The sequence below is a fragment of the Setaria italica genome, unplaced genomic scaffold (assembly GCF_000263155.2).
Source record: "Setaria italica strain Yugu1 unplaced genomic scaffold, Setaria_italica_v2.0 scaffold_12, whole genome shotgun sequence".
Lineage (NCBI taxonomy): Eukaryota > Viridiplantae > Streptophyta > Magnoliopsida > Poales > Poaceae > Setaria > Setaria italica.
In genome coordinates, this window is record NW_014576736.1 from 139,862 (window position 1) to 167,787 (window position 27,926).

General features: G+C 44.8%; 1 protein-coding gene across 1 annotated transcript; it reads right to left on the bottom strand.

The window, feature by feature from the left end:
* Window positions 1–882: 882 nt before the first annotated feature.
* Window positions 883–3,331, bottom strand: LOC111256055 (cytochrome c oxidase subunit 2). Its single transcript, XM_022823637.1, has 2 exons — window positions 2,921–3,331; window positions 883–1,655 (listed from the first exon to the last, which is right to left on the bottom strand). The coding sequence occupies exons 1-2, from the start codon at window positions 3,306–3,308 to the stop codon at window positions 1,261–1,263; spliced, it is 783 nt and encodes a 260-aa protein (XP_022679372.1). The 5' UTR covers window positions 3,309–3,331; the 3' UTR covers window positions 883–1,260.
* Window positions 3,332–27,926: the final 24,595 nt, after the last annotated feature.

Consider the following 27,926-nt stretch of genomic DNA (forward strand, 5'->3'; position numbering starts at 1 on the left):
TGGGGACTATTATCAGCCAGCCCTTTTTCTGTTGATGCGAAAGAAGTGAGTGGTCTTAGCCTTTATCCCGCATTGTAAGAAGGGGTTATAAGCAGATGTTACAAGCAAGAAAGAAGAAATAAGATATCTATCACCTAGTCTAACTCTCTGAAGTTGGAAATAGTCAACGTTGACCATCTTAATCTTATAGAAAAAAGCATTTCTTACACTAGCTCTTTCCTATTATTTTTTTACCTCACTATGCTGTCAGTCAGCCCAGGGCTTATTCGAGGAAACATTAGCTTTTCGACACTAGACGATTTGCAACACATAATTCGTTGTTCACGAGCAACTCAATAGAATAGATTCCGTAGTTTCAGTATCGACTTGCCTGTTGGCAAAGAATCGGAAGTTGTACACCACACCTTTTGTAGTGAAAAGGTTTCTGAAAGCTCTTTCACCCAGCCCGCGGGTAATCCCTTACTGAGCCTACTCAAACAATCTCCCACCCACGTCAATAATTTGATCTCCTATCGGCACCACTTTCTCTCAAGGTCTCTCCCTAACTAAGGACCAGTGGCTCAATTCATCCTTTCGGTCTACGCGCTTCCAGTAACAAGGTGTTTCAATCGTTGTATTTCTCACAATTTTAGTAATAGAAAAGCGGATATAAGGAAACGAACGCATAAGCACACGAGTGCTTAGTAGACTTATTGGTTGAGCTTTGCCCTTCCTCTCGGCAAATTAATCCATGACTTCTTGTTGGATAAGGAATTCCCTTATTCTGATGGAGAAAACGTTGGATTGACTTAGGGCCTAACATTGTTTCCGAATGGTGCTGAAACAGAAGTCTTAGTAGTCGGCAACATTGAATACCTTAGAATGCCCCCAGAAAGGGTATAAATAGGGCTATAAGTAGGCCGTTTGCTATTGCAATAAGGGCTGCTCGCCTTTCCTTTTGACGGCTTGGCTTCCTATCGCTCCTATGTAGTGGTCGGCCTTAAAAGGAGTCTTCCTACCATACCATCATGCATGCCTATGTTATAGTGCGTTAAGCTTCGCCAGAAGCAAGCAAGATGATGAAGCGAAGCTTCGTAGACAAGGCTCGTTCCGTGCTTGACTTACGAGCTCGTGTAGTAAGGCCTCGCCCTACTTCAATAAGGGCTTATGCACTCCACTCGTAAACGAGCGTTAGAGCTTTTTGAGCGAGCGAGCGAAGCCTTCCAGGGGCTTCCCCCTTCCCTCACCCGAGAATTGCATTTCCGCTTCAGCTTCCCCGGTTTAGTTGGTTTGGAGGATTAATTGATTGGATACCCAATCCGCATAATCTTTCAAAGTCACTGCTTCTACGACGATAGGCGTAAAGGCATGATTAGTTCCACAAATCTCACTGCACTGACCATAGTAAACTCCTTCTCGTTGTACCGAGATGGAGGTAAGATTTGAACGACCAGGTACAGCATCACATTTGACACCTGAGGAAGGTACAGCCCAACTATGAGGTACATCAGCGGGTGTTACAATCATACGTAGATGAGTTTTGGCTGGTACAACCACTCTATTGTCAACTTCTAATAAACGTGATTGACCCAATTCTGGATCATCTTCTGGAATCGTATAACTGTCAAAAGTGAGTGACTGTTCATCGGAACTGTTATAGTCCGAATACTCATAAGGTTGGGTCGACGCCCGCCTCCCCCCAAACTTGACTTGCAAGTTTCCCCGCAAAAAGCTCTCCACGCCTACTCTTATTTTAAAAGAGCGCTATTCTTCTTTAGTTAGGTGGTTCTCCCCCCTCTATGAGACCGTAAGACCCCGGTGGAATCGAAGGCCCGCTTACTAATAGGCAAGAGGGGACCCTTTCTCGCCCAGCCCTACCTACATCAGTGAAGCTGGAACCGAGGAAGACAATGTTCAACACACATGAGAAAAAATGAAGGTATGGGACGGCCCAGTTCACCACGAAAAGCGAATTCGATCCTTTAGTAGTCTTCTTTGTTCGAAAAATGCGCAGTGGAAAGGGATGCTAGTCGGCTTTGGCGAAGTTGTAGGCCCCAATAAATCAGATCAAGAGTGATTCCTCATCTATCCTGTCAGGGGCCAAGTCGAAGGCTCGAGTATAGATTCCCTATGCTCATGTGAACGGCCGGCCCGTAGATCTAAAAGGATCCTCCATAGGCCTGACCGGAAAGTATGTTTGAAAAAAAAATTCGTTCATGAGACCTCGAATTCCCACGTTCCAGCCTGCATTATGCCAGCTGGTCCCACCCCCTCTTGAGTCACCCTTATCTAAAAAAAAAAGGACGGAGTCTATCTAGATCATAGGATCACTGTATTCAGAGGTCAATTCTCTTTCTTTGACCTCCCACCGTTCACGACATCCCTTGCTTCTCGCAAGAACGGCTCCTCGGTGGAGGAGTAGAAGCGCTGGTCCCCTTCGGTCAAGTGCTTGTGCGTGCTCTTACCTACCGTAGGACCTCCGTCCCCGAAGCGAAGAAGGAGGAGCAGGAACAACAGGTTGTCCTCTCTTGGCCCAGTAGTTCCGCAACTACTACCGTGGTTGTTGCCAACGGGGATCCCCCATTCCGAAAGGTAACGGGGCCGGCCCTTAGGTCCAAAGTTGTATGCCACTGCTGTGGTGCCGATAGATTCACTACTGAAGCCCCGTTATCGGACATTGCAGGCTTAGCATCTATTTTTCGTATATCGCTCCACCACACCGAGAAGAGGTATGTGTACCTCCAGCAATAACAAGAATGGAACCATAGGCTCCTATGCTGGGAGCATTTCGGGGTATAGGTCTCTCAACTCCCCGTTTCTGGCATGCTATAGTTCTTTTAGTCTCTCGACGACGGGAATGGGAGATGACCGGTAAGCCAGATGCTTCGCGAACCACCGGTACATTTCGTTGCACTTAAATCACCCTCGTTAAGAGGCGCACTCCGATACCATTGATGTCCAATAGCTTTGATAGTAATGGCTGGATCTACTAATACCCCGTCCATTGAGTATAACAGAGCAAACGATGGTATAGCAATGAACAATGGAATGACACTAGGAAAAATGGTCCGAATAATTTCGATAGTAGTTCCATGAACAATCCTTTGCGGGATGGGATTAGTTTGCTCGTTGAAATGCCATAAAGCGCGAACCAACATCCGTGATACGAAAACCAAAATCAGAATGAGGAAGAAAAAGATATCGTGATGTAAGTCAATGATTCCTTGCATCATAGGTGTTGCTGCGTCTTGAGATCCTAATTGCCATGGTTCCGCAGCATCACAAAGAGCGATTGTGAGGAATCGACATTCTAATGAACGAAGAATCATTGGAATTTCCCATCTTTTTCAGCTCAGCTCCCAAAAGAGAAAGGGAGACTTGGATTTTGGTCGTCGTTGGTTCTACCAACGAAACGAAGAAGTTCAAGATTGTCTTTTTCATGCGGAACCCTCCCCGTATTAGTAAGCGGGCCCACACCTTTGTAACCCAAGGACAGACGAACACAAATTGAAACAACGCAACCGTACTATCTATTTACGATAATTTGATTGCTGACAACACGACAACATCACGCTTCTCTTTCTTATTCTTATTTATATAACTGTCACTTTACCGGGCCGGAAAAGTGACACCGTCACGTCTCAGGGTCGTATGCCTGGAACAAGAAGGGTCGTCGTACAATTTCAATTTCGGCGATTACAAAAAAGAAGGAGGCGAGCTCCCTATCCCTCTTTGTCTTTCCACTTCCCTCGTTCAGGAACAAACACTTCGTAAAATTCTTTTGAGTCCCGGCCCGGTTTTTCCCCACTAACCAATTACGTTACGACCACTGAACAAACTTGGTTGACGAACATGGTTTATGCGCCGCTAATCTAGCGGCTTGTCGAGCATTTGACAAACTCACACCATCCATTTCAAATGGGATTTGTCCCGTGGACACACGAGCAATCCAACCCGTAGGATTTCCTTTTCCTCTTCCCATTCGAACTTCTGCGGGTTTCCCCGTAATAGGAAGATCTGCGAAAACTCTTACCCATATCTTACAATTTCTTCGGAATTGTCCGCTCATAGCACGATGGAATTGTCCGATTGTAGCCCGACGCGCTGCTTCAATGGCTCGATATGAAAGACGACCAGCTCTACTACTTTTGGTGCCATATCTTCCAAAACCAAGTTGTGTACCATCCGGTTCGCGACCCCTACTACATCTGCATTTACTATATTTACTATATTTCGTACGTTTCGGATATAGCACGTCCCCTCTTATTTTGACTATATGAGATCCGCACTTTGACACCTGAAATTCCGTTACGAGTAGATACTTCCGCAGGAGCATAATCGATTTTCTGGTTAAATACATTACAAGATGTTTTTCCATACTTTCCGCATTCAGTTCTAGCTATTTCCGCACCCCCTAATCGACCAGAACAACAAATACGTATCCCCTCCACCCCTTTTGGCATTATTAAAGGAATATCCTTCACTATTTGACTAAAAATGGAACGAAATGAGATTGGATTGTTCCTCAGTTGAAAAGAGATGTCTTGAGCAATCAGAGAAGCACTTTGATAAACTGATTTGATCTTTACCGACTCAATTAAGGTATTAGTGTTTGTTCTATTAGACAAAAAAGATCGCATTTTTTGCACTTCGTTCAAATAAGAGTTGTACCCGTACGGAATTATCCTCTTTCTCAGTATGATCTCTATCATCATCTCTATTCCCTTTATCAATTTGCCTATCCTACCTAGGTCTATGAATTTCTCTATCAATTCCATTACCTTATCCTTACCCATGAGGTTCCTACATTTGATCCTTAATTGACCTAGGAGTTGTTCCCGGGCATACTCAAAAAATGGGTTATTATACACCCCAACCCCATCCCTTGGAAAAAAAAAGGTAGCACCGAAGAAAGGAAAGAGCGAGATGGTGGTTTTTGTTGTTCCCGCGAAGCGAAGATCATTCGCTTGGCGAATGAAGTGGATCAACCTCTTTTTGGCTCGGGCCAAACACTTTTTCTCGCTGGTCGAGCTTTCTACAAAAAAAGCGATGCGAGAGCGTATTCTCTTATCTAAGCTTCCTCCCTTCGCTCCCCCCATCGTAGATGGTTCAGCCACACCCGGTGCCACGAAATGATTGAGAACTACGACGGGGTCGAAATGCATTTTGTTCTTTGTATTAAAAAAGTATTGCATGACCGAATAATTCAAGGAGGGGCGCACAGCGGGGAGGGTCCTTTTTAGTAGATGACTCGTCGGGCCGTCAGAGCGGGACTTCTTTGGTAAAAAGAACTTGAATAACTTAGTTTTTCTGAAGGAGTCGTCATTTTCTATCAGGAAGGCTATGTCATTTACAACCCCGGCGTATTTCGGATGCTTGAAGGCCCCGCTCACCCGAAGTGATTTAGAAAAATTCTTCTTTCTCGATGGTGATCGGTCATGGTATCCATAACGTTGCATCTTTTTCGGCCAAATCCGGATTTCGTTTTGCTTCTCCCGGTCGATCGACTCGACTCTTTTCCCTGCCCCCCGGCCTCTCACTTCGTTTCGTTCTTCCTCTGTACCCTCGCTTGAATGAAGACACCCGATCGGCCCGACTTTCCCAAATGCCCACCACCGTCCCTTATCCTTTCCGGGTCTTGATTTGTCGCGTCGTTTAGTCGTAGTGGTCGACGGGGAAGAAAGAAATGAATGAATGTCCTTTTGGGAAAATGTAGAATAATACACCTACCGAGACGAAAGCCAAAGGTGAGTCTCGTAGGTGGACGTATCGAACTGAAATAAGATCTAAGATTGACATCTTGATACAATGATTTACCATAATAATAAATAGAGTCAATGGTGACAGAGCCGTGGGAAAAGCCGCTTCTTTTTTGCGGCGGGGGCTTCCATTCACCAGCGCAGACTACATACACGTGCTCTCTGAACCGTGCTAGATAGTCACCCATCACACGGCTCTCAAACCCAACCTGTGGTGGATCCCGGGGGACAAAGCAAAGTAAAAGCGCTTGATCCTTTGCCCCATACTTTGAGATCTTCCTCCCCGCCGATCAAGCAGCAACGCTGCTCGTGATAGGCTTAGCTTAAGCCGCTAACGTTCGGTTCGGATAAGTAATAAAGTCCCTTCGGTCGGTTCGCTCAGGTGGTCTTCCCTTATTTTCCCTAACGTTCTGAGTTGTTCTGGTTTGAGAAAGGAGCACCGCCAAGTCCACTAGGGGCGCCCTGAATGAATAAGAAATGGACAGCTGAGGTCAGGCTTGCATGAAAAATAGAAGATAATAAGTTAGATGTCGATTACACACCTGAGGTTGGTAAGAACTGAGGGACAATGCCCCCCTCACTGGGCCCATCAGCGAAGCAACTGCTACTTAATCGGGCGGTTTGCTTTCGTGCAAGGCCCCCGCTGCTGGAACAGGCGGTTGTCATTTTCAAGTAAACGCCCCACCCCAGAAGGACGCCCTCGCTCTATTGGCAAAACGCTTCGAAAGAAGAACGTATCGCCAAGGCCCCGACCGGCCGGCCCGCCCCCTTTCTTTGCCCGCCGGCCGCCTAGCTCGTTATTCTTTGAGATCTGGATAGAGTCTCGCTTCGGGGCGGGGGAAGCATGGATTCGATAGATCTATCGAATCCATGCTGCAAGCAGCAAGCGTAGGCTAAAAAGGCAATAGTCTAACGTTGGGGTAGGGCGCGCCAAAACAACCGGGGGCCCCGGAGGGGTCAGTACAAAAGTACTATATTCTTTCCACTTACTTTCATTGGCTAGCTGCCTTTTGTAGCGCGCGTATTCTGATCCTCTTCTACGAATCTACAACTCTCTTTACTGAGCGAGACTTCATCTATATCCCTAAAAGTGGATTTTGATTCCCATTTTTTCTTTGAATGACAGCTTCAACTAGGCTCCACCTTAGAGAGGGTTTTCGGTTTTAATCAAGATAGGGTCAGGGGCGCGTCGGAACGGTAGCTGCTTAGTCTCATCCGAGAGTCCAATCTCTTTGTACTGTGCTTTTATGTCTTTGAATAAAAAAGAAAGAAGGGGGTCGATTTAGGCTCCTTCCCTTCCACTGCATAGCTGCGCTATCAGGTACTACGAGCCCTCTGCCCCACGCATCTAACCAGCTCGCGTGGTTCACCGGTTCCACCGAAAACTCTCATTTGTTGAAGCGGAGCATAGTGCGGCGCCGAGCGAGAAAGGTCTCTTTTTTCGGTTTATTCACTGATCTGAAATGAAACTTCGCACTTGTTTTTTTATTGATTCCTGGGGCTAGGCGTTCGCAGAATCAGTCTATCCGAACCGCAGACGCACTTTTCAGATCAGTGACGGCCTCTCCAGCGGAGCTGGGCGCCGGGGCCCTGGATGCGCTAGCGATCGGCACATTAGGGGAGTACTTGCCCGGGTTTCTCGGCCTGGTATCCTTATCCTCGCGTTCATGATATCTACATTCAACTGTGCCCCGGAGACACGGTCGAAGCACGCCCGCCCCGTGTGCGTCTTTCACGACATGCTCTGGTCCCGGGTTTCTTCCTGTGGTCTTCTAGCGTTAGAAGAAGTCGTGTCCGTCCCGGACATCTGCAACGTCCTCTCACGCCTTTTTTTGAGGGGACAAACAAAGATCAGGAAAAGACGGACCGAACCCATTCGGTGACTTTCGCGGTCGCCCTCACTGAACCGACTTGGATCTGAACTACGATTCAGATCAAGTCTTACCGAAATTGGATTTCCTTTTCGTGCCATATGTCGTGTCGCTTAGACTTTACTTTTTCCCCTTTCCGCCCTTTCCTCTATTTGTTCGATAGGGTCCTCGTTCTATTCTAATTCTAAACCCATTGTCGTCCACAGTTTCCTTGTCGACGCGAAGGGGCAAGCAGCCCCCAAACAAAGTCTGAGATCAGAACTCATACCGCGGTTGTGGCTTGAAGGCCGCATGCAAGTTCTTCAATATTTAGAGAGTATGTGTTAGTACGAGATCGCGCTATCAACTTATTTAATCTTTCTCGATGAAGTTGGTTGATTAGGACAAAATTGTATCCCTTAGGAACCGTACATGCACCTTTGTTTGGATGCCGATTGAATATTGTTACAATACGAAATACTTGAAGGCCACACGCAATTGACTCACCTACATTTTATGCTCCCACCCTTTTGTAGACTCAGCTTCTGCCTCTGGGGAAGTGCTCACATCAACTCCAATTTGGATGGAGCTTCTCGATGGGTTAGAGCGTTTGCGAACCAAAAAGGGGAAAAACCCATCCTCCAAAGTAGTGAAGTGAGCCAGGACAATAAGACAATAGGTCTCATGGGCCAAGCCTACTATCAGGCAGTGAGTGGGAATCAATCCTGAAAGAGAGAAGGTCTAGTGCTCTCATAAAATATTTTCTTCGCCGAAAAATTGGCTTTATCAGACCAATCCATGTTCAGAAGCCTTCCATCAAAAGTCAGTGGTCTAGGCCGCTTTCCTTGACTTTGAGTTGGATCTCATTCTTCTTCCTGGCAAAAAAAAGAGGGTAGACTTCATCCGAGACACATGGGTTCTTTTGCTTCCTTCAAAGAACTCGTCTTTGAGCCTCTAAAAATAAGGGCATAGTATCCCAGCCACCTAGACCACCTAAAAGGAAGGAATTGGTCTTTGGCTTTGAGTGATCCAATCATTGGTGAATGGGTTCAGTAAGGTAGAAGGAAAGGGCCACTCTCGACCTGGGAAATTCACAGCAGGAAAGACTGGCGCCGATCAGCGAAAGCGAACCCTTCAGTACATCACGTTCAGCCCTCCCTCAAAATCCCATTTGTTTTATTGAGGAATCACTCTTGATCCTCTAAAGGCTCTTCTCCGTCTATAACTCAAAGTCCATCTGTCTCTCGTGGAAGCGCTTTAGAGTGCCTAGAAGATCCAGCAAACGGAGGTGCCAATGCTGTCCCAAGACCATATCACGGTAGGTAGCTGCTTTAAAGAGGTTGGGAGACAGACTGGTGAACAATCTTCTTCTTGTTTTCTCCGACCTAGAGCACTCTTTTTTCAATCGTACGAAGAAACTCCGTGAAAAACCCAGCTATCACTCCTATGAGACGGCTAACTCCCAACTCCCGATACATTCTTTAGAGTCGACCAAAGGACTCGTTGGTTTGGACATAGTTTCTTTGTTCCTGTGTTTCTGTTTTGCTCTCCCCCTTTTTTCACTTAGTTTAGTTGGAATGGAAAGAGAACTTCCTTCAGCCTTTTTGTTGCCTGGTTCGGTCTCTCTGAGTGGAATAAGTGGGTCCTTCTTCTTTTTCCTGACTGATGAAGGTCGAAACTGAAGATCGAATCAAGCGGAGTCTGGATTCCTATGTTCGTACCAACTCAAATGATTGATGAATTGGATCTTGAGTATGCTCACTTCGCTACTCAGCAAGGGTGAAAGAATGACAAAGAGACTGACATCATAGAGGATGGGAAGGACCCAATCGCCTGCCTCTTTCTTGGTCCACCCCCTGGTGGGTACTTTATAGCTCACAACACGAGATAGGCAGATATGTGACATAGTCTCATTGCTTTCATTGACAACAAGACTCTCTTCCAGATTGGGATTGGTCTGTGCAGGATCTCCTTCCCTATGAGACTCTTGCTTCCCTTTGAAAGAGGCAGACCCCTACTTCAATTGTCATCTGACGACTCTTCCCCAGCTGTGGACTCAGACCTCTCACAACAAAAAAAAAGAAAAAGCAAACGAATCCGAATATAACCAATCTATCGCCTTTGATGACTCGTTGACAGCCTCCTCAACCCAAGCTTCCATCTCCTGCTCCAGACATCGGCGCTTGCCCGCGCCAGTCCATGAAAGGTGGATGAAGGTGAGTTTGACTACGAACTCGAGGATGCTGGGAACGATCTCTTTTCGGGGAATCACTCCCGTCGAGAGGTTATGATACTAGCAAGAGTCCTATTCTTCTCCTCTCGATCCTACCTTGGGTTATGTTTGACAGGGATGGTCAGTGAACTTCTACTGGTTTCAAAGGAGGATAGAGATCCATTGGGGAAGGCTCGAAAGGTTATTCGATATCAAGGTTGACCCTCGACGCGCCGCAGCCACTATTTTTACTCCTTTTATGCAATTATGAACGAAACTTTCTCGATTCCAATGCAACTTATCCTTTTGGAGTTGACGTAACAAACTACGCGAGCCTCCCGATGAAGCCAACAGAAATCCTATCCGAATACTAAAAATAAAAGGCAATTTCATTATGGTGGTATACCAGCCGCCAGTTCTGGAACTTCCAGTTCCAATCGGAGCATATAGATCCGTAAATGGATTTGTATGTATAGCCACTTCAGTCGTGCTCCTCGTTTCTCGAATGGAAAAAAAGTATCTTCTTTCTGGGAACATGCTAAACCAGAAATTCTTATGTTCGTGATTCTTCATCCACCGATGCAGAAAATCTTCCAGTTTTCCATTCTCATATGAGGCAGGAAAGTTTATGGGCAACAGGTCGGCACGAAGTGATTCATCATGTTCAAACATGAACCTTTCGCTCGTTGGGGACGGTTTATAAATCAAAAAATTCCCACAAATGGAATGAGAAGTGGGTCCATGTAAATGATCGAGACCTCGCAAACAACAACGTTCCTTCCCCATATGGAGTTCGGGACCCAAAGGCAATCGTTGAGTGAACTGTATCTTATTCGTATTAGTTGACCTAAGCCGCACCATTATTGCAGGGGTGGGGCTCGGCCTCCGAACCGTACGTGGGACGAGTTTCTGCCTCATACAGCTCGGGCCGAAGACCGGGGAAGTTGAGGAGAGATGGGGAGACCCAACTGCTGCCGGTCGGGACGGACAGGAAAGGGGGCGGGGATAAGCTTGTGAAGAAGCAAGCTTATTGCCCCACCCCCAAAAAACAAACCGACCCAGCAAGAAAACGTATGCGCTTTAGCAACAAAGCGCTCATCCCTTGCTTGTTGCTTCGCGTTCTTTCTATTCCATCCCAGTCCATTCCGGGATAGGCGGCTAATATAATATGTGCAGTAGTCGTCGTCTGACCAATCGGCTCGGACACCAGACCGCTTGTGCCCGCCCATTCTGTCTCGCACTAAATGGAATGGCTCTCTTAGTTACGCTGTGCCCCGACCCGAGTCCCCACGTCCGCTTTTATCCGCCCGCAACCCGGCCAACACAACATTAGGGCCGTCCCCCCCCATTCTATGCTGACCCGGGCCGGGGCTCGCTTTTTGGGAAGCCCGTTCCCACCGCGCTCACGGCCCGGCTGGCCTGCCTGCGGTAGTGGGAATTCTCCCGTTCCCTGGTCAAAAAAGGGTTGGTTGGATGCGGGATCTACTCCACGAGGAGCGGTACGGACGTAGATGATATCATCACGACCTCTCTTTGCGTACCGCTAGGGATGCTTAACGCCACTTCGCCAACTGGCATTACCTGCGCTTTCGTGTCTCTCAGTGTGGTCAGCACTGGGTGTTTCCGAGCTGCGAGGCTTACACCCATTCGCATTAATTCATCCAAAGTTCCTTACCCTTATGCACGAATTTAGGAATAAGCCATCTTCCTATCAAGGTTAAGGAGTCAACTGAGCATCTCAGCGGCGGGATTGAATACCCGGATCGAATCAGAGTTCACGCCGCCCGCCCTGAACAAATAGAATAGGAGGCGTGGGCCACAGGTCGCACATAAGCCATCGGGTCGCACGACAGAAGAACACCCAACATAAAGATGCACACTCCTCCATGTGAAATAGAAAGATTCATCTTCACTTTTTTGTGGTAGTCGTGACCAACAGCCATCAACAGTCGGCTCGTTGGTAAGGCGAGAGCTTCAAGCCCGATTTCAGGTGGCACACCCCCCAAACAAGCACCACTCGACGAGGGGGGGGCGGGGAAAGCTACAGGCCCAAAACCTTCGACCCTTCTTTCTATATGGGGGTGCCCGGGGCACCTCATCTTGTCATTTTGTTGCTCATTCCCCTTAGGCCGAAGTGTTTGGCCTTTACTTCGGAGCGCCCGCTCACGCTTCGCTGACCTATCGCGTGGTAAAGAGAAGAGAGTACGAAAGAATTGTAAACAGAGCAGACCGCAGAAAGATTCTAAATATGACAAGTCCCCCATGGATTCGATAATAAGGAAATGAAGAACGGGAACGAAACGAAATAAAGCATTTCTAGCGGATGAGCTTCTCCCAATTTTGTCTGGTAATAGAATAGGGCGGCTTGCTTTGACCAACACTCCACTTTTTGCTCTGTCCATGGAGCGTATGAATTTCCTTGAATGTAGATAGACCAAAAAAGGGAATAAAGGGATAGGAATAGGAATTATAGTACCATTGGAAAAAGAGGCACCAGTGGGAACATCTCTACTGACGAACCATTTCAATAGTACGGGTGCTGCCGTGCCACGGGGCACGACCATGGAAGTAATGAAAAAGAAGAAGTTCTGTAGTTGGACCATCTGCTCTATCCGTTCGATTTGAGCTTCTCCAGAGAAGATGAGACGCTAAAAATGAAAGTGTTCGCAACGCACATACCGAAAAAGGGTACCTATGTTGCCGACCATTAATGACTAGTTCGAAGACCAGGAGCAGGGGCACGAGCCAAGAAAGATTTGTTACTTTCCCTAAGGTTTTCGAACGTTTTCAATAAAACCTTCTCGTAGAAGTATTTTCACAAAGTTTTCGGTAATATTAGTAGATGCTATTCGAACCCTTCCTTTTATTAAGATTAGAATTCTTATTCTTATAATTATATAATTATTTTCTTTTTTCATGTATATGCGTCAGACACAATCTACTAATTGATCTATATTCTGGTACCCTACTATATCATAGTCTCCACTACTAGTATTTTTAATACCTCAGGAGCTCATGAGACTCTTTTAGTGAAATTCATAAGTCTCAATTCCCGAGCGATCGCACCTCGAGTTCCTTTTGGATTTCATTTCCTTCTTGATCAATGACAATCGTCATCATATCGTATTATCATACCGTTGTCACGTTTGAGTTCTTTACATGTACGTACAATTACAGCTCGTCTTACTTCTGTCTGATCTTTCTGGAGGCATTTTGGGCACTGCTTCTTTGATTACAGCAACAATAACGTCACCAATATGAGCATATCAGTGATTACCAGCTCCTAAGATTCGAATACATATCAATTCGATAGCCCCGCTCCGTTGTTATCCGCTACATTCAAAAGGGTCTGAGTGAGATGGATCTTGGAAGTCTGGTTTTTGATTGGATAGTGAGGAGGCATTTCGTCATACAATGTATGGGAGACATTGTTGATCGTGTTCTCGAGGACTATGAAGACCAAGGAGTCATGAGTAGTGATCCCGTACTTAGTGTACTGGTTTAGTAGGGAAGCCTTGTGTTAAGGCACCGTTAAGAAAGGGGTCGTCCCAAACTTGTGGAGTGCGATGGGGGACTTGGATATAGATTGTGTGCCGAGTGAGGAGCTTTGCGGAGCGTACTCCGGTAGACATATTCCGCTGCGAGATATTGAGTGCTGTCCGTGCTAAGGACAGGTTAGGTTAGCTCAGATGGTGGGACATGCGGAGCGCAGCACGGGGAGATATCCCGAAAGTGTTGGATCTGGTTCCACCATCATTGGAAAAGGCAGGCGTTTAAAAAAAAAATACCAGGAGACCACTACCAAAAAAAAAGGTAAAAGCACAGCCGGGCGGAAGGATGGAGCGAGCCTATTCCAAACAATAGAGCTCAACATTTCCAAATTTTAGTATGTACTTCATTGACAGTAGAATGCTCAATTTTTATATTTTAAAGTCGATATATAATACAACCGACCAAATCCAGAAGAATAATACACATCCAAGGAAATTTTAATACTTCTTTGAACCAATGGGCAAAACCTGTTGTCCCTTTTTGTATGGGCATAAATGAAAAATTATGTTAAAGGTTTGGCTAGAGCTAATTGGTCGTTCTTGGTGTATGCGGAATTGAAACATTAGGGCTTTATTTACATAGTCGATACATACAGGGTTTCTTGGACAAGTTTTGTCAATGGGGTAAGACGAGATCCTACGGTTCACTTTTGTATCTTTAGCATTCCACTTCACTCCACAAGGGGAATCATGGATGAAGCAAATCAAGACAAACCGGGCGTACTCCTTCCCAACCTTCTGAACACAAAGCTTCTCTTATGATTTTCGCTACTTTCTTTAGTTTAGTGATGGATATCTTAGAGAGTCTAAGCCCGTAGTACCCTCTGAGGTTGGTGAAGGGAAGTTAAACGTAAGCGAGGTATCGAAGAAACGATACAAAATATACATTTATCTCCCTCCTCTCTATATTCTCCGAAATGTTAAAAAGTTTCTCGGGGGTTCTGTTCCAGCCAATCCTAAGTGCTTTGATAGCGTGCCAGCCGAGCGACTAGCTTTCAGGTAATATGCATTTCCTATCCTAAGGTCAGCAAGTAGGTAAGCAGAAAGATTTCCCAAGGTAGCAAACAAGTCCAATTCCGGTGGGGTTCTCTTTTATTTGCCAAGTCAGGCAGGATAGTCAAGTAAGAAAATAGACCATAAGCCATCCTTTATCTTGTAGCCTGTCTAAGAAAGGAACAATAAATAGCTCATAGTTTCCTTGCTACTGCCCTAAGAGTTGTTCTTCTATCATCAGCGAGAGTTTACTTTGCTGTCGATGCAGGCAATAATAGATAGATTTCTGTACATAGTTGGGCCTAGGCTAAGGCTAATAAATAAATAAGAAATGGATTCCTCCCCCTAAGCCCTGCTTTTTCTCTTTTTAGCCTTATCCGCTCTTGAATGTTGGTATCGATTTGATCATGCCGGAATAAGAGCTAGGTAATGGATCTTCTCCAGATAGAAGTAAAGGTTACGTGGGAAATAAAGGAATCAGTAGCAGTCGCTGGAAAAAAAGTAAGTAAAGCAAGGAGGGAATCCTGCTTATTGGCCATCTCCAGCGACTCTCAGAACGGTTGTCGGGCCTTTGCACTGGTCAACAAAGCCACAGGCCAAGCCATCAAGCATGGCGTAGGATAGGCTGGTCCGCTGGTCGAAGTCATTGCAGGGTGTGCTACAGACAGCTATTGTTCAAGGTCATTTCCTTTCTCTCGTCATCACGCCAACATACACAAGGCTTGCCTTCACAGGGCCCCACCTTGACTTGCCATCATGGCTACACTCTTTTCATCAAAGCAACTCTTCTTAAGAAGACCCCTTGGTCCCCACAACGAAGTTCCTCCATAGAGAACCCAACTGCACAGCACCATCGCAAAGGTTTCTTCGTAACTCGATTAGTCTCACTCAAGAGAACTCATCTACACGGAAGGTCTTTTAAGTGCCAGTTGTACCCGCACAGAAGTTCTGCGCCCTCAACTACACCAGGATGCCTCCTGCAGTAGCATCACAACGAGTCTCACCATGGACAGCTCGCCAGTCTTCTTGCATCAGCCACACCTAATTACAAATGACCTTGGCCTCTCCATGCTCGTCATTTACATTTAAACTGCACACCCCCTTGTTGAGGTCTTACTCCAACGGTACGGCCTCTAGCACATGACCATTCCTCACCCTCACTCAAGTCATCGACACCCTCGTCGATGTACGTGTTGAAAGAAGAAATTCCACTATCTCTCAAACGAAATGAGTGAACTCCTATATCACAGAGTTTCATTGATGCCAAAGGGGGTTTTCCTCAAACGCGATTGGAACCAGAATAGGCTGCAAGAATGAAAGAGTCAATCTATCTTAGTCAAGGCGCTCGCTCTGCCACAAAGGGAGGAACTGGAGGAAATTCAGTGTGAGTTGTTGACATCAACCTTTCGCTTCTCGGCAATGTTTCGGTCGTTCATACCAAAAGCGAACAAACCGGGAATGTTTCGACCTATAACTCAACCTGCGGAGAGAGATAGGATCGTAATGGAGGGCTAGGACTAGCCCACTTATTGAACCTGTTATTTGATCCTCTATTTTCCGTGCATTCGCATGGATTTCGGCCGAGACGGGGCGCTATCACTCTTTTCCAGGAAGTCAAACGTTGGCCTACGGTCAATAGAGTCATAAAAGCAGATATCAAAAGCAAAAGCTGTCAACTAGGCAAGGGCGGGCTATAACATAGTATGACGATAGGCTAACGACTTTGGAGAGATTTACCTATGATACGTAACTAAGCCCCCAGGCGTTGGGAAAGCTACAGCAGATTTGGCAGATTAGTAGTCTCCAACTTATTTTATTAGTGGATCGAGCGGATTGGTCTTGTTGCCGTAAGCCTACGGAGGGAGGGGACCCATCCTGTAGAAGGCAAGCGGTAGGTAAATTGTAATTTCTCACTTTTGTCGATAGGGGAATCGCTCTTTTCACTTCATCCTTTAGCTATAAAACCCTAGATCGCATGCCGTAAAGGATGGGTGTGGAAATGTTCCCGGGATATGAATGAAAATCTTCATCATCTTCTTTCGGTCCTATGGTGGAATGCCTTTATGCCAGCCTGTTCCCTAAGTTGGATAAGTTCATTGTGTTATTACAGGTAGTATTGCTCTCAAAGCTAGGAAGGAAAGGTAAGGTCAGAGCAAGCTTATTTACTAAGATCCTAGCGAGTGGAATACTTTGAACGAGCAGGGGAGCGAGCGGAGTACTTTACGCAAGTAGTGGTTTACCAGGAACTCGTATAAGAGCTAGTCATATAGTCCTTGAAGCATTATTCCTTTTATCGGTAGGGCTGTTAGCAAGGAGTTTGAAGCTTTAGTACTTTATTTTTAGAATTCCTATTTTGGTATTTTGGATTTCAGGACTTTTAGCCCCGGTTAGTGAAGGACCAGAAAAGCTTTCTAGTTATGAATCGGGTATAGAACCCATGGGGGGGCTTGGTTACAATTCCGAATACGCTATTACATGTTTGCACTAGTTTTTGTTGTTTTTGATGTGGAAACGGTCTTTCTCTACCCTTGGGCAATGAGTTTCGACGTATTGGGTGTATCCGTTTTTATCGAAGCTTTCATTTTTGTGCTTATCCTAGTTGTTGGTTTAGTTTATGCATGGCGAAAAGGAGCCTTGGAATGGTCTTAAGTGAATATTCAAACAAAAAAAAAGAAGGAAAAGATTCCATTGACACAATTATGAGTTTGATTGAGTTTCCGTTACTTGACCAAACAAGTTCCAATTCCGTTATTTCAACTACACCAAACGAATTATTTTATTTTGTCTTACTCGTTATCAGTGGGATCCGGGATACTTTCCGCAATAAATATATCGCAGAGTTAGCGATGGGCTAGCCGAAAATCTTAGTTTATCGGAAGCTTGGTCTAAAATTCCTTCTTTTCTTTCGAAGCCCGAAGCGTCATTGGTTGATCCAGCTCCTCTTGCTACAACCAGTGGACCAATAAGCTAGTCCTGCTTGTGCGCCTGTTGCTGGGCATCATACCTACTAGGAAGCATAGCGGGCGAAGGACGAGAGACGAAAGCTGATGTCAGTGAAACAGGTCATAATACTCCCTACGTCTTGACTACAGGGAGAGTGGAGGAAAAGGAGGGAGAGGAAATGGAAGATGCCCTAGGTAATGATGAGGAAGACAATGCTCTGAACAATATCATCCCAATACTCGTGTGGAATGGACGCATGAGACTTTGTGGCAAGAGTAAGCTCCATAATATGCCGCTGCTTGCGCTCGGCTAGACCGTTTTGTTCAGGAGTGTATGGACACGAGACACAAAAAAAAGGCAATCTCAGGAAAACAACGCATAATGGGCTTGTACTCGGTACCACCATCGCATTGAAAATGCTTTATTTTTGTATAGAGAAGATTTTAGTAAATACTCTGAAATTTCTAAAAAATAGAATAAATTGGTGATTGAGGATAAACCCAGCAAAAATAAACCCAGCAAATCATAAGGGTTTTTGATCAGTAAAGGTAGACAAATCAAAAGAAAGCTTATGAGATTCGAAGGCAAGCATCACAATTTATTTAATTCTTACAAGTCCCTACAATGTGTCCTTTTTGGAAAAGATGATGTAAAATAGAATTCGAAGTGTGTCCAAGCTAAAGAGATCCACAAGTGGCTTCACTAAGCAAGGAAACAGGCGGAGGTAAGTGATAAAGACCATTATGTGGGCTACCCTCAAGCTCGTTGGTGGTAGCATCCTGAATAAATAAAGAATATGAATTCAAACCCGCAATAACATTATTATCCTTGGTCAAGCGAGAGATACTATCAAGATTCTTAGTCATAGAAGGGACATGTAACACATTTGAAAAATTTAGAGCACGAGAATTTTGGGTAGCACCCGGAGATACACAAACCTGCACCATTACCTACTTTCACCTCCTCAGAACCCTGATACAGAGCATGACTAGACAAGGCATTGAGATCGGGGGTAATGTGAGACGAAGCACCCGAGTCAATAAACCCTCCTTCACAAGGCATTGGAACCGGTTCGGCAATGTTTACTTGAGGAGAGTTGCCATAGGTTTTATTAAAGCTATACCTGCTGTCCTCGCCAATGGGATTCTGTGTAATCCTACGGTCTACATGGTGTAGGTAAAGGGCCAATAAAAAGTCGCTAATTAGTGGCACTGAAGTATGCACCCGGCGTGTAAACTTCTTCTTTTTATTTACCAATGTCGCTATCCGACTGATCATCCTTTGAGACCACAGAGAACATCAGAGAGAAAGATACGTCACCTAAACTCAATTTACACCCTCACTTATATGAGTCGGCTAGAAACTCAAGGCCTGGCCTTTTGTGGGAGAATGCGGAGTCCTTCCCAAAATCGCCTGGATCAAGTCAGGAATGGTTTCGTGTTCAAACTGCAGGACATGGTAGTAAGTAAGGATCGAAAAGGAAATGTCCGATAACTACAAGAAGCCCCAATAATAGATGGTATAATTGCACTGGAGTAGAAGAAACCATAATAATGTTATGAGCGTTGGTTTGTCATTCATTCAACAATAGGTCTGAGAGTTGTAAGTAGTCATTTTGTCAGAATCCAACCATAAGAATAAAACCTGGATAAGAATAAGAGTGCGTGGATAAAATTTCATGTTCGGTTGGAGCCGTTGGTTGGAAATTTTCATAGCATTCCTACGCCTCGTTCTTCATCAGCTTGGAAAGCATCAATTACTGGGTCTGTCAGCTTCTCTTCATGAATCCATGGAGTGCCACCATCACCATTATTGCATCCCTGGAGCCTGTTGCGAAGAGCTTGCAAAGCTGCCAAGGTTGCCTGAATAGAATAGGAGCTCCGCGTTCTTTACTAGCTATTCGTGCGTATCTGTGAGTTGCCTATGACTTCTTTCTAGTCCTATGCCTTTTCTTGATGACCGATCTCTTCTTTCTGTCTCTCACAACCCTAGACCATGCTATACGGGCCGCCCCGGCTACCCCTTCATGCACTTAACCTAGTATCTTCTCCACACTCTCGTTCATTTCTATTATTTGCTTTTCAAGGAATACCTTGTGACTTACCTGTCCTCTCGTAAATACATACTCACAAAGGTCTACACCCCTATTCGCTTACCACCGGTGTAAATCTTTCTACTAGCAAGAAAAAGCCTATACTTCTTATTCAATACGCATACCTCTTGTCAAAAAACTAGTTTAGCGGTTACTTCTTTCTATCTCGGTTATCCCTTGGATACTATTTGAATGTTGACTACAGGGAATTCCAGCTATCCCTTTCCAACAACTAGACAACTTCGGTGCATCTATACTTTTTGACCGTAACTGATATACTTAACCTATTCCTAACAAGCCAACTTGACCTATTCCCAAATACTACTTTCAAACCTATTCTTGAAAACTACTCAACCTACTTGTTTCGTTATGCTATAGCCACCTAATAAAGGGAAGATTCCTATCATCAGAAGAACTGGATTGAACTGTTTTCAGTTCTTGCTTTCCAACCGTAACTCCTTGATACACCACCTTTCTTACCCGGCTTTCTGAATAGGGGCGGACTCCACTACTTGTTTGGTAAAGCGTGCCGAGCAATACTTCCCTACTTTCTCTTTGATCTAGATTCCCTCTCTTCTTCTGCACCTTCTCTTCTTCCCAATTCCTGGAATCCTGCTTGTTTTAAAAGATAAAGCCTGCTATTTGAATAGTTGGTTTGAGCATTTGTTTCAATAGTTGATACCCCTGTAGTGCTTCTATTAGAGTAGGTGGGTAGCAGATCACCATCATGTTTGATCAATTTAGTACCGGCATTGCTTCATCCATTCTTTTCTGGGCACCGGTAATCCCAAGAACGGAAATCCCAAGAACAGCTACCTAGCTTAGGGCTCCTTCCTTGCTACGAAAACGGATTCCTCTACGGGATTCGGCTCCAATTGATCGGCCGAAGACACCTATTCCTATACGAATACCGGGATTCGGCTTCCTACGAAACATACGAAACATAATATCGTACGAAACATACGTTTTACGAATTAACGGGTTACCTGTAGCGAGCGATCCTTTCCTACAAGGCACGGCCCGGGATAGCGATAGCGAATGAAACAAATTCAATATTGGTATACCACCACATGGGAACACCACTGGTTGAGGAAATGCTGGGAAAATCAATAGAATCCGCCTTTTATCTTCGCCTTTTATCAGATCCTTCTCCCTTTATGTAAAAGAAAGAAGGCATTTAGGATATGAGATTTTTACTTTCCGGAGGTATTTACTACAGGGCTTCGCTCCTCAACTGAAAAGCAAAGAGCTAAATTGCAATCCTTGGCACTGCAGCAGCAGAGTTGACCTGGTTACTGTCTCGAAAGGCTTGTATTGTTTTTCAAATAGGTTGGTATACTACTCTTGACATTAAACTACCAGACATCACCTCAAGGGGGTTTACGCGGGGGTGCTTCCGTTCATCGATAGACTTTCCTACGAGACACGAGCGAATATACGTACGCCAATACCTACGATTCCTAGCCAAAGGAATGAAATAGCAATTGTTCTTCGAATCCTCTTCGGGTGGCTGTGCTCAAAGTGAATATGCGCATGTTTCGGCTAAAACCAATACTTGCTTTTGATAATGAAATAGCCGAGGACAGGCTGTCTCGGAAGTAAGTGCTTTCATGACATTCCAACTGGTTAACACTATCTTCTTCTTTTTCAGGAATTGGTATATCGATCAAGTGGAATATGATATATGTGAAAATATGTCAACATCACTGGAATCAGCATAAGATTTGGATTCCATCAACTTGAACCTCTCTATCTTTTTCTTCTGTTCTTTTAAGCTTCAATAGCTGGAATCTTTCCATTCGTAGTAGTTATGAGCTCCTGCTTAAGGTTCTGGGCTACGAATTCCTTCCTTGGTCCCTTCCTTCGCTAGCCCTATTCCTAAACCTATTCCTTGCATACGAGCGAGGCCCACGCAAATACTACGTACGATTCGTAGTCCTACGTACGATATTAAATAAAAACTACGATTGATTCCCACGAGCTAAAGGTCAATACGAGCGTTGCACTAGCGAAATCTAAAGGATTTGTATCCCCACACATCCTGCTTGTAGTATTGTATTGTCATCCGAGAAATTATCTAGTTGTAGGCGGAGACAAGCATCGGCTTCCGTTAAAAGAAAAGGTGGGTACGGTTTTCCTATCCTCGCCCTCGGCAAAGCAAAGCAGACAAGGGCCGAGAAGAGCACGGCAATGCGGAAGTCAACGAAGCGAAGTCCGGAAGTACGGTTCAATTTCCTACTGGAGGTAAGGCCCGGGACAAAGGTTTTGATAAGTCAATAGTAGTAGTTGTTGCTTTCTCGGCTATTCCAATAGAAATGATTGAAATTCTCGTATACGTATAGTAGTAGACGGCAGTAGATCCTACAACGGTAAGGTTTTCAACGGCAACTTCGATTGCGCCCCATCTCTACTTCGATAAAAAGGTTCTATCCTCGGATTCGCAATAGCGACAAAGAAAAAGGAAGGGGCGGGTCCGATTAGACGATCATCCTCATCCGAATTATCCCTTTCCCCTTTGCCGAGTCAGGAAGAAGATGGATTTACCTTGCGTAGGATTGCGTATGTTTCGTATTCGTGGGCCTATTCCTATTCGTATTATATAATCGTAGGAACCGTACCAGAAGTAGTCATCGCTATCGCTGTTCCGGATGGGTTCTTTTCCGCCTGGTGGAGGCTAAAAAAAGAAGACAGACTCTTTCCAGTAGATGAGCCAGGGAGAACGTCGACTTTTTCTCTCGCACTTGCACTTATTGGATTGCTCTTTGCGTTTTTTACCTAGTTTTAGAAACTACTTAGTCCCCCGTGCATGCCTATTATACCTATTAGTAGCTGCTTACTCTACTATACGTGAATACCTTGCTTCTGCTTCTACTTGACCGGTGCTTGCTTATTAGATTAGCTATTCCTATCCGTGGTGAATATCTGCTATCCCATCTCTTCTATTAGTTCTAGTTACTTACCCTCGAATACCGTGCTTTCTTACCTAGCTATTATGCATAAACCAGTGCTGCTAAAACACCTAGTCCTTACTTCTATCTCTACTTCTCAGTCGATGAACTAGCCCTAGCTCATGCTTTTTACTATTAAATACGCCTAGTCCTAAACCAAACGATTTTTAAGCATTTCTTTGTACAGCACCAAATCATTCCACCTCGACTATTTCATCCACAGAAGCGTATCTGACAACTATGTCATCATCGTTTTTTTCTTCCGAAAGCTAGAAAGGGCCTACCTAGTGCTTGCATTTCGGGGTAAAGTAGCTTTCTCCGGCTCAACAAGAACTGCCTGCAAACATGGAATGCCAATGCAATGATCAGAACTTCCTTGCCAAGGGAACGAAAGACAATCATAAAAGAAAGGAAGAAGTCGACATCCTGATTTATTATCATGCTTTGACCTTTATTTTCTGACAGGCGAGTAATAAGTGTACGTGCCTTTCCCTTTCCATACCCTAAATCAGGTTTGATTTGAGCCTGGGTGGATCAATAGACTACTGTATATACTATGTCAGTACGGGACTAGAGACAGTAGGGGAGATCCTTTGATCACCTCTAAGGAAGTCTAGTCTGACTCTATAGGGTAGGAAAGAGCAAGAGAGCAGTACTCGTGTTATAGTCCTTCTTGAATAGCATAAAGCGCTAACTTTAAGAGCAGCTAAGAAGTAGACTCATCCCCGTGATAAGGTCTTCTTATAGCGTTAGTGCTGGGCACTTCTCTTTTAGCGCTTGCTGCTTGCGATACGATAATAGCTGTGTTATTGAGCGGGGGAAGGCAGATCCACTTTACGGGAAGGGGAAAGTCGACTAAAGTGGGTTAGCTGATGTCTACGGCCGCAATTCCTTTTCTAGCTTTTCTTGCAAGCTAGTTTCTAAGTTTCCAGAATCTGGCAATACTACAGCTTGGGATGACCACCAAGATGATGCTTCATCGAAGACCACACTCGGGATGTATAGCAAGGGTTGGTATTCGGGTCACAACACTTCCACCCTTTTCGCTCATTATCATATCCAACGAATATACATCGGATAGCTTTCTTGTCGAATTTACTTCGTAGATGACTGGGCACAAACACATAGCATACACAACCAAAAAAACGAAAGTGACTTCATAGTCTACTTGGTAAGGGGGTCGACGATTCCATAGCTTCTCGAATGGTGAGATTCCGCTTTCGAGACATCATAAGAAAAGGCGGCTAGGGCAGGGGTGCCATGTCTTAGAGGTTCCAAGCAATCCCTACCTTCTCTTCCTATTCCTAAGGCTTTAACTATAAGTTAGTTGTAAGGGGATATCGATCAGGCAGGGGCGGGCTATATGAAAAGGTTAGGGGCAAGGAAGCAAGAGGGAAGGGAGTCTTTCCATTGAAAGCATGAGTTTAGAAAGTTGGAGTATGTTAAGCAAGTTCTTTTGTAAAAATGAATGAAATCCTAATTCCTTCCCAGCCGAGACACCAAAGGCGCATTTCAAAGGATGAATTTGAAACTTATACTGCCTCATTCTCTCGAACGCTTTCCTCAGATGAAGGAGATGTTGTTCCTCGGATTGAGCCATAATAACAATATCATCAATGTACACCTCCAATTCTCGGCCCACCATACCCTGGAATATGCTATTCTGAGTCCTCCGGTATGTGGCTCCTGCATTCTTGAGACCGCATTACTCTCCACTCATAGGCACCAACAGGACCAGGGCATCTAAATGCAGTCTTGTTAATATCTTCTTCGGCGATTGGCACCTGGTTATATCCTGAGTGGGCATCCAATCCAAGAGGCTCAATACAGAGTTACAAGCAGCCGAATCTACCAGTAGGTCAGCTATCGGCATTGGATACTCGTCCTTTGGAGTGGCAAGATTCAAGTTTCTGAAGTCAACACATAACCGCTGACTTGCCATTCTTTTTAATCACTGGTTTAATATTTTTATATCCCCGGATGTTCAACTTCAAGGCTAGGGCGGAGATGCTCCATTAGTAAAAGACCAATCTTCCCATACCAATCATCTTCCTCGCCCACTCAATGAATCCATCCTCGATTGAACTAGGGCTTCGCTTCGCTATTGCCTCTCCTGCCTTGTGTAGTTATCTCTGGACTGCTCTAGTTCACCAGATCTTAGCCAAATCAGTAAAGTTCAATGCTAAGGATTGAGGGTGACCAGTGGTCTTATGTGCATTCGGAAGAACCAACCTAGACTAACATATAAGACCGAAGGGACAGACTCCTTTCCGAATGGTCTATGGGGCAGAAGCTATAATCCTCACTTTTTCCTAGCGTCTAGACACCACCTAACCTATTAGTAAATCAAGAAAGCATTTCACATCGTCTTGCGTGCATCAATTATTGCTGCTTTCCGAAGATAGACTGAATGCTGAATGAAGAGAAGACTTATCTCCCGCCGTTGCTCGAGCCCGAGCTGCCGCTGTAGTGCAATGGGTCTTTCAAGGATCGAATTGGGCGTGATCTGGCCTTCATCCTCGAGGAGATCCAGGACCTTCACATGAACACATTCAACGGGTCGATACCAGCTGCTTTTGGTAACCAGTCTCGGGTCTAGCACCTTGATGCAAGCCAGCTCACTGGATCAATATTCCCGGGAATAACAGCGTTGGTGAACCAGTTGACACTTGATCTCTCATCAAACAGTTTGGTGGGGCCAATACCTAGGGAGATTGGTCAACTGGAAAATAAGGAATTGCTAATTTAGAGACAGAATGGTCTTAGTGGAAGCATTCCAGAAGAGATTGGTAACCTGAAGCAGCTAAATAAAAGTTCTTCAACTCCCCGGATGCAAGTTCACAGGCACCATCCCTTGGTCAATTGGTGGTCTCAAAAGTTTGAAGGAACTTGATATATCAGAGAACAACTTCAACTCTTAGTTATACACCCACCTCTACTACATAGTAGATAGTCAAAGTGTCAGCTGCTTGTACCAGTCATTTATGTGTCGTAATTGTACTCAATTGTCCAAGAAGACTGCACGAGACACCAAAACACATCAATGTTGTTTTTCATGTACTGCCTCTTCTAGATTCGATTGCTGTCTCCACATTTCTTCGCCAAAAGGCTTGAATTCTTCCCATCGTACACTACATCCGATGCTTTAAGTTCAACTGGAAATGAAGAAGTATACCTCATGATGGGTTGACCTGCCTGTCGACTACAAGAGAGACAAGCTCACTCGAGAGATCTTTCCTGTAGATGAGCTAGGCAAAGAAGGTTCTCAAGGATAGAGGGGGCCGTTGCTTGAATTCGTATTGGCGTGGAGGAGCCCGAGGAGAGAACCGTTCCCCCTTTCCTTTTGGGAGTACCGCTTACTGATCGGGAGTGGTCAAGGGAGGATCACCTTGCGAAGAAGAAGCACGAGGGTCGCCCACAAAGCGATAAACAGAAGGAGGATGGGCATGCACAACGGATTTCAATTAGAAGAGAAGGTGCAGTTAGTTAGATGAATTGCTTTCGCGTAGCAGCAAATGAAAATCTGAGTGAAAATAGGAATAGATAAGTTCCCGAGGTCATTGAAATGGGTGAAGTTCCATTTACTATGGATTTTTTCCATTCTCCTCTTGAAGCACACAAGCAGGAGCCTTTCTTCCAGGAGCCTTTCACCAAAGAGAGCAAAACAGTTCTGTAAGTGGCAGATCAAAGCCTGAAGTAAAGTGCCTGGTTGTCTTAGTATTCTAAGTAAAGCATTTCATTCTCCAAGCTTTCAGGATATCTCTTCGTTAGCCTTTTGAATTCAGCTATCAGTGTGAAGATGAGCATCTATCTTTCTTTTAAGGATTTAGTGTGTGTGCTTGTTCTTAAGGGAACGTGCAAATCACCCAATCATATCAGGATGGATCCAATGGGTGTGATTTTTGTCTGTATTGATCACTTACCTACGCTATAAGAAGAAGGGCGTCATGGAAGAGTTTGGTGTCCAAAGCCACACCTTCTTTCCCCCATAGGAACAGAGGTCAGGAGCTGTCGGCAGGGCGCTGCATTCAATCTGACTGATGGCTCAAGATAAGTTGGAGACGTACTTTAGATAGATAATTTATGTATTTCGCTATTTCGAATACCTAAACTCAAGCAGTGCTAATTTGCTAATCCAAGCCTTATCAATAATACCAACACGCCGTCTGATCCAAGATTAGCAACCTCTCTTTCTCTCATAGAGAGAACCTCACTGACGCATTCAGGGCTCTGCAGTTGAAGCGTTCCTACCATCCATATATAGGGAATCCACACCGTCGGCTTGTCGATCCGGGATCGCCCAGGATCGGGTGGAAGGTCGGAGAAGCCAGTCTTCAGTGGTGCTTCCTTGGCAGGCGGATAGTAGATCAGAGAGGCAGGCCAGTAGAATATGGAGTTGTTTTCGTTCTCTTGTTATTTTTTTATGGCTATAAGTCTTTCTGTCTTGGATTCGTAATGTTTGGCCATTAGGTTTGAATTGCCTTCTCTTTCTGTCTTGGATGTGAATTCTTTTACTTATCCTAAAATTAGGAGAGTCGTTGATATGGTCTTTCTTGGCTTTGGCTTTCAAAGTGCAGGTTGAAAAGAGTGCTCCATATCCATATATGTGCTTGGAGGGAAGGCCACATCTTTAATTGTATTCTTTTTGAGGTCATCCTCTTCAGCCTGTGTTAGTAGTGCTAGTTTTGAGTTTCTTTTTAGTACCTTCCCTACTTAGGGGTTCTATAGAAAGGCTTAGAGGATCCTATAGTGTCAGTTTATGTTGGAATTGCTTTGCTCTTTTCTTTACAGCTTAAGCAAATAAGCTTGAAAGAAAGTGCTTTTATTTGAGTTGAAATGAAAGAAGAAATCGTCTATCTAGACAGAGTATGTGTATTATTCGGTCCATGCTTGCCCTTCTAGGCCCTTTAGAGTAACTAGCAAGATCCACCAAAAAGACGGAACTACGGGTGAGAGAAGGAACTATGATAAAGCTTTAGTGGAGTTTCCTGGAATCCCTTCCGGCGAACAGAAAAGAGAGATACGAAGGAGTAATGACGAAAGGTTGATTGTTCGTATGTTCAGTGATGGCGAGCCTTCAACCAATAAGAAATACCTGAAAGAAGATGCGTAGGCCTTCAATCATGGTGCAATGAATATCGTAGATAGAGTGATGGAAGAAGTTCGATCTCATATAGCTAGCTGGAGTCTTTCCTTTCAAAGTGAAACGATTTTCCTTTTACGTTGAGATATTTGAATTGGATTTTCTTTCACCACTACTATCGTAACGCACAGAAAACACTGACGTTTCCGCTCGCTTTCAACCACTGCCACTTTACCTGAGCACTGTGACGCAGTCGGTCAAGTATTGATTTTCTGCTAGTCAAGGACTTATGAGAACTGAAAAGAAAAAAACTAGGCAAAGGAATTCTCAAAGTTCATTGAGTTAAGGGAGGACCATTCGTGGGGGGTTCGTGGAAGAGTTGGGTTCGATTCCCTTTATACGCGATGTGGCGAAAAAGACTGATTCAACGAAATATGCCATGCCTGCATTAAGATTTAAAACGTGTCGTCTACTTCCAGGAAATGTTCGGAACAGAGAACTTTCTCTAATCCAACG

Excerpts from the sequence above, each read along its gene's own strand:
- LOC111256055 (XM_022823637.1), bottom strand. The coding sequence starts at position 3,308 with ATGATTCTTCGTTCATTAGAATGTCGATTCCTCACAATCGCTCTTTGT. Across the intron at positions 1,656-2,920 it reads TGGACATCAATGGTATCGGA|CTTATGAGTATTCGGACTAT; the intron begins GTGCGCCTCTTA and ends CGTCGACCCAAC.